The 17,129-nt window shown below is 36.0% G+C and overlaps 1 protein-coding gene across 1 annotated transcript in view; it reads right to left on the bottom strand.

Annotated features, from left to right (window-relative positions):
• The window catches only part of SH3RF1 (SH3 domain containing ring finger 1), an 84,247-nt gene that overhangs the window by 26,463 nt on the left and 40,655 nt on the right, over positions 1 to 17,129 (bottom strand). The window contains exons 3-5 of the mRNA XM_069855774.1: positions 9,544 to 9,819; positions 8,079 to 8,174; positions 501 to 803 (exon numbers count right to left, since the gene is read on the bottom strand). Of these exons, the coding sequence (XP_069711875.1) occupies positions 501 to 803; positions 8,079 to 8,174; positions 9,544 to 9,819 (675 nt within the window). The remainder of the gene's footprint in view (positions 1 to 500; positions 804 to 8,078; positions 8,175 to 9,543; positions 9,820 to 17,129) is intronic.

The following is a 17,129-nucleotide window of genomic DNA, read 5'->3' as shown; positions in this document are numbered from 1 at the left end:
ATGTGAAATGGACAATATTTCACAAAGTACTGTAGCTCATAACTAAAAGCTTTGAAGAAATATTTCTACTATTCACAATCAGATTAATATGGTACATTTCTGGAATTTGTGTAATTTTCAAGTTGATCTTACCTTTTACTTGATGCACTTTATTTATACCCAACATCACATTCAACTCAGAAAAAACCCCGAGAAATTAAAACATTCTATTTTCTAGTTTCCACAATTTAATAAAAATGTTTGTGGTACCTAAGAAATTAACAACTGTGAAAAAATAAGCTTAGAAGACCAAAAATATATGCTATCATTGTATAAGAGGTGTTGCATAATGTTTTTCTTAAATGCTGTCATGCCAGAAGACAGATTTCGTGAAAGCTTAGTTTAATATTAATTACATATAACTAATAATTTGAAGTAAATACTCTAACAAGTCCAGACGCTTTTATAGTTGTTTAAAAAAAAGCACACACATGATTTATAGTTGATTACATGTAAGTTACCTGAGAAGGGGCACTACAGGAAAGTCCCGTCAGCTCACTTATGCGGGCTGCTGCGGTCGGGTTGCTGGAGCTGATGAGGACAGGAGGACTAATTTCCATTGAGTGGCGATTCTGAGAAGACTGTGAAGACTTGTTGGACATAGTGAGGGAGGTAAAAGAATGTCGTTTTTTGGTGTTTTTTTTAGCGTCGGCGTGCTTTTGGGTTGAACTGTTGTGGGCTGCCCCAGAGGTACCTTCTCCAGAGTCAACAGCAGAACCTGAGGGCTTATCCAATTCTATCAGCTGTTTGGCTGCTGTGTTAAACTACAAAAGATAGTCACACATTAGTATTTTTTTATTTATTTATAAAAATCAACTGAATATTAAAAAAAAGTCTAATTCATAATATAATAGAATTTAAACCATACAATAAACCTGTCACATACTGACCTATTCTAAAAATCAGTCACTACAGAATGACAAGTCTTTCACTACAATCGCAATACACTTAGTCGGGCTTGTGTAGACTACTCATCAAATTTCAGTCAAGAAATGACATTATGCTCTAAGTTCAGCTATGGATTAATTCAGCCATATCCACTGTCTGCGTTATCTACAGGTAAGACTAAATCACCACGGTCCTCTCTGACCTTCTAACACAGAAATCTGTATTAAAAAACTTAATGAATTTTCACTTCATTTTAGGCCTTTTTTGTTTTGTTTGCAACTGACATAAGCCCACACCTTCAATTGTGGGCTCATGGAAGACACTCCTCCGAGCGTCCCTTGGTATTTATGCACATATCTTTAACACTACCAATAGTAAGAAGTAGGCTTCCAAAATGCAGGTTTAAGAACACAGTAGGACAGAATAAAGATCCAGCTGTACCACTGTACTGCCTGGCAAGAAGTAGTTGTACAAGTATGAGACAAGTAGTTGTACAAATATAAGGAGAAAAGAAACATATTGGCAATTCTGTAGAAACCCTCTCAGCCTCTGAGTTTTCTAATGCAGAGGCAGAATCTCTCTGCCTAAGAATGCTCAAATGAATTTTTCTTTTTTTAAGCTTATCTAATGAATTTTTGCCTGCAATGAGATTTATGTTGTTGATTTGTTACAATATCCTATTAAATGCAAATAAATCCTTTCCAATGAAGAAATATGGAATCCCACACATGTTCTTCTTACAATGAAATGTAAGTTGGGGGTAAGGGGGTGAATGACACAACACAGCCAAACAAGAACCCCTACATTTTTCACAAACCCTTTATATTTATTGGAAATAATGTCAGAACTCTATTTTATTTATGAGCTGAAGTAACACCAGCACCAGTTTTCTGAACAAGATAACTAATGGCAATATGCTCCACTAAAAATGAATACTGCTACGTGGATAAGTGTAGCCAATTATGAAGAAAGGAAAAATCTTTTCTGAAGAACATCAGGATAAAAGAACGAAATAAGCTACTGTGGAATTACTATTAATATTTTTGAGCATATTATTTCTTCTATTTATTTTACCCATTTTTCCAGAAGTCTCAAAACCTACTATGCTCATGAAGAGTTTTAAAGCATATTTTACTCCATCAAAACTTTACTAGACAAAAACAACACCATTAATCACAACAGCATTGATGTTGATTTAAATGCAGCTCCCACAAATGACATCATCTTATACACAGAACACGCTCCTAGTTCTGAGGACAAGTATATAGAAAGCACGGTACAAAAGTATAAAGAGTATCTATTTCTTTTTTAATACAGTAAAGGTTTTCAAGTGGTTGTTGAAAAATGAAATCTGGAAAGAAATTCCATGCATGTACAGAAGAAACAGACGAAGTTCAAAACTAGAACTACTGGAACAATGAGGAGTTCACATATGAACCTACTAGGATTTAACAGCAGGAAAATCAAAATTATGATATACTTCAAGAGGAAGAACTACCTAGAACATATTGCAGTGGAGGAGGGGCATAACAGAGGATTTGAAAAAGGACACTAGAATGAGAATGTAGAATTTTTTCCCAGTGTTCATATTGTTGGTCCTTTAGAAGGCAGCTGAAGAGAACAGGAAGGATAGGAGAAAACAATGTCACGGTAGTAAACAAACATTAAGAAAAAGGTGGATGCTAGATTTTTCCCTCCTGCTAGTACTTTGCACGGATCTTATGGACAAAATGATTTTGTACCACACATGTAGTACAGAAAACATAACCATACAGCTTTCTCTAACTTGCAAGCCCATTATATAGATAATTATCATTTAGATAATTAAATTTTAAATTTAGAGTGAACACACTTTTAACACACTAGTGCAAACATTACTTTATCACAGAACACTGATAGGAAGCTGAAGGATGCAAAACAAGTAGAAAATAAGACCAACAAAAGCCTTCTAGGCTACTCATGCTATCAGGGTCCTATTCTTCACTGTGGAAAAACAAGCAGACTTTTCGAAAACTAATCACTTTATATATTCTGCACATTTTTTTTTTTATCACATCGCAGATTAAAAACCCTCACGTCCTTCCTAAGAATCTGTATATTCCATATGGTCTTAAATAGTGGCTGCAGCCAATTCTATTCTTATTTAATCTACTCCCTTATTCAGCAAAGAGCCTCTTCACACAGATCAGAGAAAGAAAGGCAGTACTCATTTCTAGAAGGAAGAAATACCTAATCAGAATAGTTAAGGGATCACCCAGGAGTAAAAATCAAAACCAAAAGCCACCTCGAGGTACCTGTTACACCTAATTATGTTTGTTTACCTCCTGAAGCTACAAGAGTAAGGATCTCAATAGCACTGTAAATTGTGAATATTAATGCCTGTGGAATCGAATTACTTCTATAAAGTGAATAACCTATCAGAGAAAAGTTAAGGCTCACCCATGGGATTGATTCAAGACTGATTGAAACATAAGCAACATACTGAGCTTCCTTATGCAGAGAAGCAAAAGAATAAGACATCAGCATAAACCTAAACATGAACTGATTACTGCCCTTTTCTTAGAAGTAACCTGAGGACACTAGTAGTTGCAAAATATTTTGCAGAGTGCATTTTATTTCTTCCTTAGGAAGAGAAATTAAGAACTTGCATGTATTCTCCAGTGAAAAAGCTAGCAAGCAGTCAAAGTCACCATGGGAATGCATCCCACTCATGCTATGAAGTGTTTCAACACAGCATTCCTTTCTGCAACAAATATCACTGTATCTGTTCCCACATTTTCTACGTCAGTCGTTTTCCCGAACAAGCACATTTGAACCAAAGTTTCTTTTCTTTAACTTTCATATTCATATTTATTCAGGTTTTTCTTCACTCAACAAAATGAATGAGGCTCCACGAAGTAGCCTGAAACCAATTCCTCCTCCTTCCTAAACCCAGAAAACAACAACTTTCCCAGCAGGGGCAAGACAGAGGCAGCCAGCTGAGCTGTGATAGGGTCTGAGGCTAGCAGACAGGTTCCCACCTGCTTGCAGCTTTGTGGAGAAATTGTCAAGTAGACAACCATGCAGGACATACACCAAGACCACTTATAGTTGTGCCTCACTGTATTTAATTTACAAATAAATTCAGGTGTTCTTCACTCATGCACAGACAGAATTAGAATATCATCACTTTCCGAAATTAACTGAAAACAACATCTTCTCAAGCAATCTTTCTAGTCATGTTCATCCAAAATTTTTTTAATGCAATTTTAGTACATCACCATTTGCCAAGTAGTTATTTTTCCACACTAACAAAACTATTCCAATTTCTAAACAACATTTCATTTTCACATACATTCAAAAAAACCGAAGTAAAGTGTAAGAGGAACTAAAGCAAATGTCCTTATTTTCCATTATTATTTTTGCTAAGCGTCATCCTAGAGGAAAGGCAATAGCTTACAAACCCAAATTTAGCTTAGGAATTACAGTTTTGGAACAAATATTTTGTTCAAACTAGCAGAAGAATGACTGCACATCTTGAACAAAGCATAATCATGAGCAAAGTTGTGTTTATATTGATTCTTTTGAAACAAATAAAATAGTTCTGTATTGTAGTTTTTTGTTAGTGAAATTTTCATTAGCTGTGATGCTCAGAAGTTGTTGTTGCCATGCTAACATTGAGATTATCACATTCAAATATAGTGGGAATTAGACTATCGTCTCCTACTCAAAATTAACAACCTCTGTTCTCAGGCATAACACACAACATTCACTGATTACCTATTTTTTTTTCTTTTAAGGTCTGAGCAGGCAAAACAGTAAAAAAAGCAGAGGAAAGTTCCCATAAAAGATTTTATCTTATTCTTCCAAATTAGTATTGTTACAAAAGTCTGTTTTTTCTAATGAGCACTTTAAATCAGATCACATCACCTAACACTGATAGACGAAATTTAGCCTAGTAAGTACAACATTTAAAAAGACCACACAAGAAATCCAGCCTAAAGTCAATCTCAAATGTACACACACAATTTAAAAAAAAAAAATATAACCCAACCGACACAGTACTAGGTACATAACATCTTACGTTCTCACTGGTTAAAGTATCATGTTAACTGATGGTTGCAGTTAAAATAACAATGAACTTAAAATTCTGGTACAGTGAATACTTTAGATCATTTAGGGTGCCCCTATCCACATCCTATAATATTATTTATAAACAAAACTAGAAGAGCAGGATTAAGAAAAAAGTGTTTCATGGTTGTTCATGTTAACTTGGGAAAACAAAAGCTGACATTATTTTGTACTGATATTTTAATTGAAAAGTGATTCCTTTCCCCTAGTTTTTCTTTTTCTCTTCTGGGCATTTGTATTTTTCTGGTTATTCTGTACAAGTGCTGAATAACTTCTATAGTTCTAATATTTTTTAGATTTGGGTTGTGTTTACTAAGTGTTAAACCACTCCAAAATGCCAAATTTGAGGTCTTCATAGGAAATGTGTATTGTACCCAGAACTGTATTTCTCCATAGAAGAATTCTCATTGTATCTGCTTAGTTCTGACTAATCTCTCTTTTTGGAAAAGAGATAAATGCAAGTGTTACCAACTTACCTTATGAAGTATTATGAACTCAATCATACAGTTTCCAGGCTCGCTTCATTTTATTCCGTTATTGTGTAATAACCTGGCTGATCTGCTTTTAATGCAAGCATGTTTTAATTCCATCCATCAAAAGTCTAGTAATCTAAATATGTTTATCAAGTCTTAGTCCAGTAAAGCTAGAGGGTTTCTTTGGTTTTAGCACTTCTTAGAAAACAGAACTTCTTTTTTTTGCACTGTTATGCATTATTTATTTTTCATTTGCGGACAGAAATAATTATTTCACCATGGTATAAGTCTACAGATAAAGACAACACTTTGTGAGTCAGTTAACAAACCGTATTTTTAATGGAATCACTATTAAAATTGCTCTCAAAATGTTCTCAGCCTTAGCTTTTATTACCACAAATTTCATAAGTGAAAGCAATATAAAAGAATAGAGCAGACTAGCAATGACTGAATCATAAAGTATTCCCCCAGGTAAAATCATCCTCAAATATAATCAGAGTTTTTCATAGACTTCAACATATCTAAAATTTTATCCCGTGACCTCATTGTACAAGAAACATTTCAAGTATCAGACCTATACCACAGATTATACATCACAGACTACACTCATTTAACGTGAAGTTAAAGACTTCAGAAAATCCCCAGTACATGCAGCTACTAATTCACACGTTTTATAAAAAGAGAAGGAAAAAAAAAAGGTGTGGATAAACACGCACAAGGCACAGATATGTCCGTCATTATTACAAAAATAAGCAATGATCACAGGACTGGGAAATGTAACTAAAAACTCCGCATAAAAAATCCCACAAAAAATTAATTAATTCTCATCTTCAGTGTTTTTAAAAATAACATAGTTAAGAATGGTTTGACATACCTATTTGCATCAACTCTCTGTACTTTTTCCAGAACAACAGTTATATAATCTCAAAAACAGGTATTGCAAAATTCAGATTGGTATTTTCTGCATATCTGACTGCTCTTCACCACAGCATGAGTTTTATTTTAGTAGATACTGAAAAAAAGAAACCCTATCTGATCTGAATTATCCCTTTGGATATTATTTATCATTCTAGATTTCCCATATTATTGAAGTAGGGATTTACGAGTGTGTACACAAGTGCTTGTGTCTGTTCTAAAAGGGCTAATTGAAGACATATTTTATTAGCTGATGGAATTTGTCTGAAGAAAATCAACAGTGAAATACATTTTGTGACCAATTATCATTTTTACATATTTTTTTTTCCAAGTATATATTTCATTTTGTGAACTTCAGTATAGGTTGAAACAGAATTCCTAGCTAAACATTTAGCTCAAGTGGCAGCCACAGGAAAAAGCTTTTTATAACTTGTTTAAGTTAAGTGATTTAGTTTTAAAAAGCACCACAGAAACCTTTACTGGCTGCACTGAAGGGGCAGTTAATTGCAAGGAGCAAGGAATGAATAGTCGGGAGCAAGAACTTCTTAAACTGGCTTTTCAAAATGTCTTAAACTGAAGCCAGAATTGTACTAAGCATGTTGAAACTGTTTTGGCCTTGTTTTTTCAGTCATGTGAAAATTTCTTTCCCCGGATGTACAGATCCTCACAAAACCCGAGAAAAATTAATACACAGATTTTACCTTTAAAAAAACCCAACAACCTCTGTGTTGGCTGAATACAGTCATTTTTTAAAAAGTTCTCATCTCATCAGGGCATTCAGAAATTGCATTAGTAAAGCTTTACTTGATTCTTAGTATGGTTACACATTTCTTCTGTGACCTGAGGGACATATTTCTCATCCCACAGGTAATGTGAAAATACTTTTTTCTTTCACCATTCCGCCTCATTTATTTAAATAAAATGTCTTCTGTAGGAGAAGCAAGCCTATCTTACCAAGTACCCACAGCATACTTACCAGAGAATAACACTATTCCAAACCTCTATATCTTTCTGTAATGCAAATTTTTATAATCATTGTTGCAGCTGTACACACTGTTTTTAGTCACCTATGTCCTTCTATATAGAAGATATAGCTTTCAACTCTCAAACTTTGAAAGGCTGGGGAAACTTTCTCAACTGCTGTCTCTCACTGTAAGTTGTCATACCACATGTGAGAAATATATAAAGATACAGATGTTATATAAGGGATTTAAAAATCAATGGTTTACATGCTTAACAACAGCCTCTATTCTCTGACTTTCTAGTTGTGCTAATTTGGTTTTGAGATGCAGGTATCAGGAACTGTGAGAAGCTTAGTATTTCTCTGATTTGCTGATTGCTTTCATTCTGCAGTTAAGTGTGGTTTGTGACTGACTGCATGACCCCAGCATTAACAAAAAAACACAGTGACTGCCTCCAAGTACTTTCATTCCAATTCCTTTCAATGAAAACAGCTATCAAATACCCAATTAAAAATCACTGCTTCAACTGCTGAGGTAATTAACTTCCCAAAATAAGCACACAGATCTTGGATAATTTTAGGTTTAAGACTATCTATATCTCAGGTTATTCTAGAATCATCACCAGTACTGAGTATTTTTCCTTTGAGAAAATGAAATACACAGTGGGCACCACCTTACCAACTTTACTTACCTCAACATATGAAATTGGAAATATTCCTATCTTGTCAGCCAGCATTCCTTCTGCCCAGTTTTCATCCACACGGCGAATAACAGTCACAACATCATCCTGTGTGAACATGCAGTGATTATGCCTCCCAGCTCTAATTAAACTTCTAATTTAATTTCCGTCCACAATGCACAGTTACTTAGAGAAGCAGATACATGGACAAGAACCGCAGAGAAGGCCCTCTATAACAGGAACATGCCGCTTTTGAGGTTGTCGGTTTCAGCTGTTCCTTCTGTTTTGTCATGGTTCAGCTAACTGTCCACAGTCAATCTCAGCTGTATGACTGTCCTTAGTGCCAAACTTCCTGCTATGTCGAGTATTCATTAGAGCCCCTCTGAGTCCTTGGCATTAATCAACAGAACCTCAATCATTTTCCTTCTCAAGTAACACATTACCTAATCTTCCCTAGATGTTGCTTTTCTACTTAAGACCTTAAGAACACTAGTAAGTGACACGATTTCTTTCATATCTACATGGAGCATTTGGATTAGATTTAGTTTTGAGATGTTACATAAAAAAGCATTTATGTGCACGTTAAACATTATGTATCTTGCTTATGCTGAGATACATAATTGTTTCATACACAAGTTAAAGCATTTGGAAACATATAAGCTTAGTCACATGAGACTGTAGATTGAAAAAAAAAAAAGTTTGCCAGTAAGTTTATCAAAATAGGCAAGCTAACGCCGATCATCCTCAACAGTATTGCTGTTCTGTGTTATAATAATAAACACTGTCTGTCCATATATTAATAACTTCCCTTTTTATAAATTTTAGCTATCCTTTTCATTTTTAATAGCAAAGGGCAAAAAAGTGATTAGCTCACATCTGACCTTGCAAAATTTTTGTGCAATTTGATAACGAATCAGAAACTGAAAAAAATGAAACAGCTCTGTTTCCTGTTAAAATCCTATATCACTGCAAGATAGAAAATTAATTACAATAGAAACAATGTAAGAAGAAACATCATATTTTCCAAAAGGCAAATACTAATATTATAGAATGGCAAAGTTTAGTAGCACTTTGTGTCTAGAATCTAGATCCTAAAAACATCATCTACTAAATGTGAAGCTGAAAATAGTATCATCTTCAACAATTTAAAATAAGTATTTCTTTAGAAGATGGAACACTTTTAATTCATGACATTTTTCATAACATATTTCTCATAAATCAAGAACATTACAACTGTAATTATGAAAAACAACACTTTCAAAAAGAAAACCTCAGAGAAATTATATGTAATTTAAGAATAGAAGGAAGGCAAAACTAATCAACATAGAAGAAATACCTGCAGAATTACTTGCCCTTTCCATATTTGTGCAGCTCCATTGAAAAAAAAATGCATACAAGAGTACAGAACAGTCTTATTATTTCTTATCCAAGTGGCTGAAATTATTGAAAGAGAATAATAATTTTATTCTGTTCTTACCTTTGCAAATGGTAAACAGTCTTTATCTGCTTCCTTGTCTTTTACTTCAAAGTCATAAAGTGCTTTGCACTGAGGCGGAGGTTGAGGTAAAGGTTTAATAATCTGAACAAAATTAGTAGGAAAAAAGCCATGGACACCATTGACTTCTCCATGATACCAATTTTCATCCACCTGTCGACGCAGAATGATGATGTCTCCTTTACTGAATTTAAGATCTCCAGGTTCTTTTCCCTCATAGTTATACAATGCTTTGGCACATGGTAACTGAGGTACACCCTAAGAAAGAAGAAGAAAAGATCACTAGAATTAAATCAGTATTACTAAATAGAATTTATATTATATTTGGGAGACTATCAATGAAACTGTATAAAATTGCAAAGTAAAGCTACACACAATAGAACTATTTAATTGCAGGGATTCTACTGATTTTACCCAAACATGTAGAAAGAGATTTGGTTATATATAGTCTTGACACCTTTTCCCCCTAAATTTCATTATGATTTTCAGTAATGCTGTGGCATTGCTAGACACAACAGAGGCAAAAACCCATAACACTTTAAGCCTCATGCACTAATAATTCACTAAGCTTAAACATTAAAAACAAACAAACAAACTAGAAAGTATCTTGGCCACCTGAGAGATCTAACAGAAAAATACTGCAAGAAAATACAGCACTAGAATAACAAATTTGTTATAGGACCTTTAAGGCATATTTTCTGCCTGACTTGCTTATTATTTTCCTCACTTTGTTTATCTCATGGACCCAGAATGCTGAAGAGGAGGGCATAAGAGAGGCGTTTTCCAGCTTTAAAAACAAATCTCATTTTATTAAAGGTGAGATATTTCATTCTGAAACAACCCTTTTCATTTATTTATTTTAAACACAGCTTGAAAGAATTACTGGGGAAAAAAAATCAGTTGAAGATTTGCATCCTTGGGTTTTCTTCACTTGATTCCTCCATAATATCTGAAAGCTACAGGTCATCAGTACTACACTTGAAGGCACTTTAGAAGGATTAAAATATAATCCTGTGGCATCCTCCCTTTTATACAATGCAGATATTCTTTTTTAATTGCTCAGTCTGTGCCTCCACATTTCTAAGAGTGAGCCACAAAACTCTACAACTCTAGTACCAGGTCTGCTGCATTCTCTTTTCTCTCCAACTTTAAAAAACCTAGAGGGGAGCTTACCCTGCAAACATTGCATTACCAAGGCAGTTTCTCCATAGCAAAGACAGCATTTATAGTCCATTAGAGTACAGTATCATACATCTTTAATGCCACACCTTATGGAAACTGCAAATTTTAATGAAATTTGATGTTGGCGGTGTTATAAACCACATCTACAGTATGGTATGTCTCTCCACTCAAATCTTCTGCCAGCTCAGATTGTAAACTGGAGTTTAACTTGCAACATGTCAAGAGGTACACATACAATGCAAAGACATTCTCAGAATTACCACCTTGAGTCTGCCTCACTGGTCAGAAGACAGAGCACTTGATAACATTTCATATTGTTTGCGGATGACACTAAGCTGGGTGGAAGTGTGGATCTGCTGGAGGGTCAGGAGGCTCTGCAAAGGGATCTGAACAGGCTGGACCACTGGGCTGAGTCAAATGGCATGAGGTTTAACAAGGCCAAATGCCGGGTCCTGCACTTGGGGCACAACAACCCTATGCAGTGCTACAGACTAGGAGAAGTCTGTCTAGAAAGCTGCCTGGAGGAGAGGGACCTGGGGGTGTTGGTTGACAGCCGACTGAACATGAGCCAGCAGTGTGCCCAGGTGGCCAAGAAGGCCAATGGCATCTTGGCTTGTATCAGAAACGGCGTGACCAGCAGGTCCAGGGAGGTTATTCTCCCTCTGTACTCGGCACTGGTGAGACCGCTCCTCAAATACTGTGTTCAGTTCTGGGCCCCTCACTACAAGAAGGATGTTGAGGCTCTGGAGCGAGTCCAGAGAAGAGCAACAAAGCTGGTGAGGGGGCTGGAGAGCAGGTCTTATGAGGAACGGCTGAGAGAGCTGGGGTTATTTAGCCTGGAGAAGAGGAGGCTGAGGGGAGACCTCATTGCTCTCTACAACTACCTGAAAGGAGGTTGTGGAGAGGAGGGAGCTGGCCTCTTCTCCCAAGTGACAGGGAACAGTATGAGAGGACATGGCCTCAAGCTCCAGCAGGGGAGATTTAGGCTGAACATTAAGATAAAAAATTTCATGGAAAGGTTCATTGGGCACTGGCAGAGGCTGCCCAGGGAGGTGGTTGATTCACCTTCCCTGGAGGTGTTTAAGGGATGGGTGGATGAGGTGCTGAGGGGCATGGTTTAGTGACTGATAGGAATGGTTGGACTCGATGATCCAGTGGGTCTTTTCCAACCTGGTGATTCTATGATTCTAGGTACAGATGAGTATGATTTACATAACATGCAAATCACGGTTCATTTTTTTGCATCTAGCATGGGTACTACAGATACTATATTAGCAGGATCTATGCAGTTGCTCACAAAACCTAGTGATCTTCAGACTGATGCAAACAGTACTTTTCTTCACAATCAAACTTAACTGCATCAGTGCAGAACATAAACACCAGGGGCATACTCTGTATAACCCTGGATAGGGAAAAAGACTAAGATATCAACTAGAGACTTTGTGGGTCCCAACTGATTGAGGGGAAAATTCATGGCCATAACAGTAGAACTAAAAAATGTTGTATGTATGTGGTTTTTAGCTCCATGTGCTCTCTACAGACTAGACAGAATGAAGCAAGCACCCAGTGTAGATATAGTAGGATCAAGTGCAGAGAGAGAACTGGGGGCAGGGAGGACAGAACTGGACAGGACAGGGCAGAGTGAAGCTAAAAAAACCCACAACTCTATACAAGAGAGGAAACACTGCTTGCTTATCCACTTCCATCCCAATAACAAACAAATAAACAAACAAATTACTGCCCTTTACTTGGTAGGAAAAGGGACGCAAGCAACTACGGCTACTACAAGACATAGGCCTCTCTCTTGCACTGGAGGGAATAGCTGGAGTTCTCCCAGGAATTGCCCTGTTGTCTCAGAAGAAAGCTTTCTATTACACCATATCAAGAAAGAACCTCAAGATTACCTGTGTGTGTAAAATATAGTTCAGAAAAAATCTTTCTAAAACCAAACACAACCAAGATAAACCATGAGAGTCAGAGCAGCAGATCATGCTAAAGTGATCCAACTCATCAATTAGCCATCATTTAATCGCTAGAACTCGATATTGCATTTCTGCAGACTATAAACCTTAACTCAAATGCACAAACATCTGTTTGTATTTTATAGGAAGTTCCTCTCCCAGTGCATAGATTGAGTTTCTGCAAAGCTTGTTTCCCACATTAAATAAAAATGGTTCCACTCTGTAATTTCAAGCAGAACAAAGTTCAACAAAATACATACTTAGTTCTCAGTCAGACTGCCAGGGATTAAAGAGAAATAGTTAAATGACTCGGAAGAGAAGTAAAGTGAATGACTTTTCCTTCAGTCTCAGAGGGAGGATGAAGTGAGTGCGATGGGGAGCACCACTCCCAGGGTATTGGTACAAGGGTCCTTGAGCACCATCTTCACATTTCTCCTCCTCTGAGCAAAACAAGAGCTGCAGCTCACAATGGTGCCTACCCACCCATTGTGGTCAGCGGCCTTGGGCAGCTTCAGCCTCCCTTTCGCCTCTCTGGCTGTTCACCAGGAGAGAAGGCCATGAGGATATGCAGAGCCAGAGTTTACATTTCACTCTGTGTCTCTCACTTGGCTGAACATGAAAGGAAGGCTTTGGAATAAAAACTTTGCAGCCTACCCATAGGTTTACAGCTGCCATGTACCCTGCCAGCTCTTTGACAAACCAACAAAAAAACCCCAAAACCCAGACAAAAACCATTTTAGGAAATATAAAACTCGGATAATCCACACAAAATAGGTTTCTTAAAATTATTTCCTCAGTCCTGATGCAAAATCCTTATGCAAAAATATTTGACCTTCTAATGCTACTGCTTATACACAAACTGATCAAATTCATTTTTAGCTAAGGTATGGTTATACATATATTTCACATGCCAGATCCCTCTAAAGAAAATAAAATTAATAATATATAATGACATCAAAACAAACGGCTTAACAAGAATATGAAAAAAAATCATATGCATTCATGTACATGTGAGGTTCATCTCCCTCAGATTTCTTCTCTTGACCTAGATATTTTGTCTTTAAAACCCACAGAATTTGCTTACAGTTTCCCTGTTCAGATTTATACTTTGTCTTCCATCACCCTATTTTGACCTTTACTCTCATTTTTTTAATGGATGATATGCAACTGTATGTATTTTTCATGAGCTTAAGCCAAGATAAACTTTTGACTGCACAGAAACAGAAGATCCGATTTCTTCTTAAAAAGGAGTTTCTGTGGCAGAAGCCCAAATGTAAGTATGCTTACCCTGGCATAAAGCAGTGTTCAGCATATAACTTAACTGCACTTGGAGAACCCACATAAGCTAAAGTAGCAAAAACAGTAAATCCCCTCCCAAGGAAAAGAATGGAACAGATAGAAAGCCGAAAACTGGAAGTTACTATTTTTTAGAAACACGTTATAAGAGAATCTTTAGGAAACATCGGTTATTTGCAATTTTCTTATAGGTAAAGGCAGAAAAATTATTTGTCTTTATCTACCTTTTATTTTCTTTCCATGCAGTTCCTCAAACAACTAGTGACATTAATAACCCAAGACAAGATGAGGAACTATTACAAAATATCTCCAATCACACTGCAATTGAAAGTACAGTAAGTCCAGTGCTACAGAGGGTCTTTTATAAGTCCAACTTTTTTCCTCCAAAGAACCAGTATTGTAAGACTTACTTGGTTGCCAATGAAAGTTGCCTTTACTAAAGGAAAGGAGCCTGTAAATATGCTGCAGCAAACTTGTTGAAAGGCAGATTTGAGTCAAGCAAGTTCCCTAGGTGTACATTCTCTAGTAGGTACAGTTATACCCAACCTTTCATCTTCTGACTTGTAGGTATTCAAAACTTTTGAATGACAACTAAAATATTGCTTCTTTTCATTTTCTAGTCAATTCTCTTTCATATTGTTGTCTTGACTTAAATCTTTCAAATGAAGCCTTTTCATTGCTTTCTTTAATGTATATTTCTGCTTTATTGCCTTCTTTGGCCTTTACCAAGCTGTCCAGTCCTACATTAAAGAACATTCCATTTTGCACCTATGGTTTTTTCATGTTTCTTTCATCGTGCTGGCTCCAATATCTGTTCCCAAGTCTTAATTTAAAGCCACCTGATCCGTCTAGTTCCACTCTTTGTTGCAGTCTCCTCTCTTCTTTCTGTACCTGCCTTTAAATTTTCATGTATTTTGAGACACAGAGCTTATAAGAATACTTTATTGAAGACCTTATTAAACTGCTTATATTAACAGATATGCTTGCTTCAGTAGGACTTCCTTCTAAAGGAAATAAACATGCTTCCTATGTTAAGCCATACATGTACTGCTGTCATCTGAACAAATTAATTACTCAGTTTTACAGAATACACCAACTCAGAGGTGATAACATTTGAAACTTAAGTCTCCCCGTGTCTTTCCAAGTTCCAGAACACAAAGTGTCTCCATAATCCAAATAGAATGTTAAAAGCTAGCTTGCTGTATTTATTTTTTTCATCTAAGGAACAATACAAATGAGGTCGGATTCACTCAGAGAAATGCTAATTCAAGCATTATTAATCTGCATCTGACACTAAATTGTTACTGGAATCAATTTTACATACTTCTATCAGAACTGTCTTCCATCAGAACTATCTTGGAAGACACAGAGATCATCAATGAAAATGAAATGATGTCTAGTTACAATACCTCTGAGGTTCCTGCTATCTGAATGATAAAAATTTAAGATGTTTTTTATGTCAGGAGGCTGTATCAAGTTGCCAGTATGCTGTAATTACCATAAACATAAACCATTGGTATCATCTGATATTAATTACTCTTGATCTACTGAATACAGTGAAACAGTCATTTTTATATGACAGTTCACTAGATTAAGGAAGTGAGCAACATTAATGTCAGTAACTATATTCACTTCTAGTTTCTAATGATGTATTTGTACTAAATCTCATTGTTCTCAGCACATATAAAATCACCACACATATGACTTAAGGTAGAAAAAAAATGTTGTTTTGAAATGCTATATTCAAATATGGTTAGTTGTAACTTGTTACAGTTTTTGATTGTAATAAAAGCAGGAGAAGTTGCGCATCAAGACGAAACCAGCTAGCCAGGTTACTCTGATGAAAGAGACCAGGTTTGAAAACCATCTGTGCATAACTTAACCAAGACCTATAAAACCATTTTGAAGAAATATTCCTTTGGGAAAAAAAAAGAGGATGCAGGATAAAAAACACAATCAAGCCAACATAATTGTTACATTTTTTTTAAAAGCTGAATAACTGCAATCAGTAAAAATTCTACATTAATATAAATGAAGAAATGGGATGATATTTATAAGTTATTTAATTTGATCATCAAGTTAAAATTTATTTAATAGACTTGCAAAGCTTCTCTAGCTAACAGAATATGGTAAATTTTCTCTAATACTTACAATATATGAGAGGTAACACCAGCACTAGCTCTATTTTTAATAACGTGAGACATATCAGAATATGATTCTATAACACTCTTCATTAGTTTCTAGGTTTCAGCCATCTAGCACAGGCTGAAATGCCAAGCGCTCCCGAAGCCCTTTGCCTGACTCTTTCCAGGACTTCATCGGCAGTTAACTTTACTGTTGGTAACATGCAGAAGAAATTCAGAGCACAGGCTCAGAGAACCCTGTATTTTGTAAGAGAAGGGTAACTCCTCTCCCATGTAAATAGTTTTTATGTGTTCTTTTGAGGTCATCTATCAATGACCTACTTAAAGTAGCCAGTTTATGAAAGTCCTTTCTGCTTCCTCTGTCTTAGCAGCTTCTAGAAGAAAACATTTTTGCATGTTTTCTAGTTTGAAGTCACGAAACAAATTTATGACTGTTTAATATAAGTATGGGCAACTCTCTCCCACAAAGTTGTTTTGAAAGTAAAAGCTGGAATACAGGAGAATGAAAGGAATTTAAAAATGTTGCCTTAAGGCCTAAGCAATCAGGCTAATAATAGGGAAGGTTAGGGACGTTTACAAAGCTTTCCAAAGGCACTTAGCCCTGTCCCTTTCTGTGCAACGCCTGTGGTTTTGAGAACTTTTTTTCAAATGAAAAAAAAAAGAGAGAGAAGTGTCCAGAATGCCACCTTCTTTCCTTTGCCTATCCAAAATGCAAAGTTCTCAGTTATTTATTTTTCTGAGGTTTGTTAAGTAAAGAAAATTTTGGACACTTTCTACTAATCTTAAACTCTCAAAATAACCAAACAATAGAGTAAAAAATAGGAAGAAATGAAGAGGAGAAAATAAATATATCCTGCACACTGGATATTCCTAAATACTTTCACTGTATGCACTTCAGAGGTTAGAGATTGCCTCTCCCATGCGGAAAAAAAAAAAAAAAGAACCATGAGGAAACAGCTCTACACGAGAAAAGGAGGTGACTTCC

The sequence above is a fragment of the Phaenicophaeus curvirostris genome, chromosome 4, assembly GCF_032191515.1.
Source record: "Phaenicophaeus curvirostris isolate KB17595 chromosome 4, BPBGC_Pcur_1.0, whole genome shotgun sequence".
NCBI lineage: Eukaryota > Metazoa > Chordata > Aves > Cuculiformes > Cuculidae > Phaenicophaeus > Phaenicophaeus curvirostris.
Note: the sequence above shows the minus strand (reverse complement) of the source record. Positions and strands in the feature narration are given on the sequence as shown.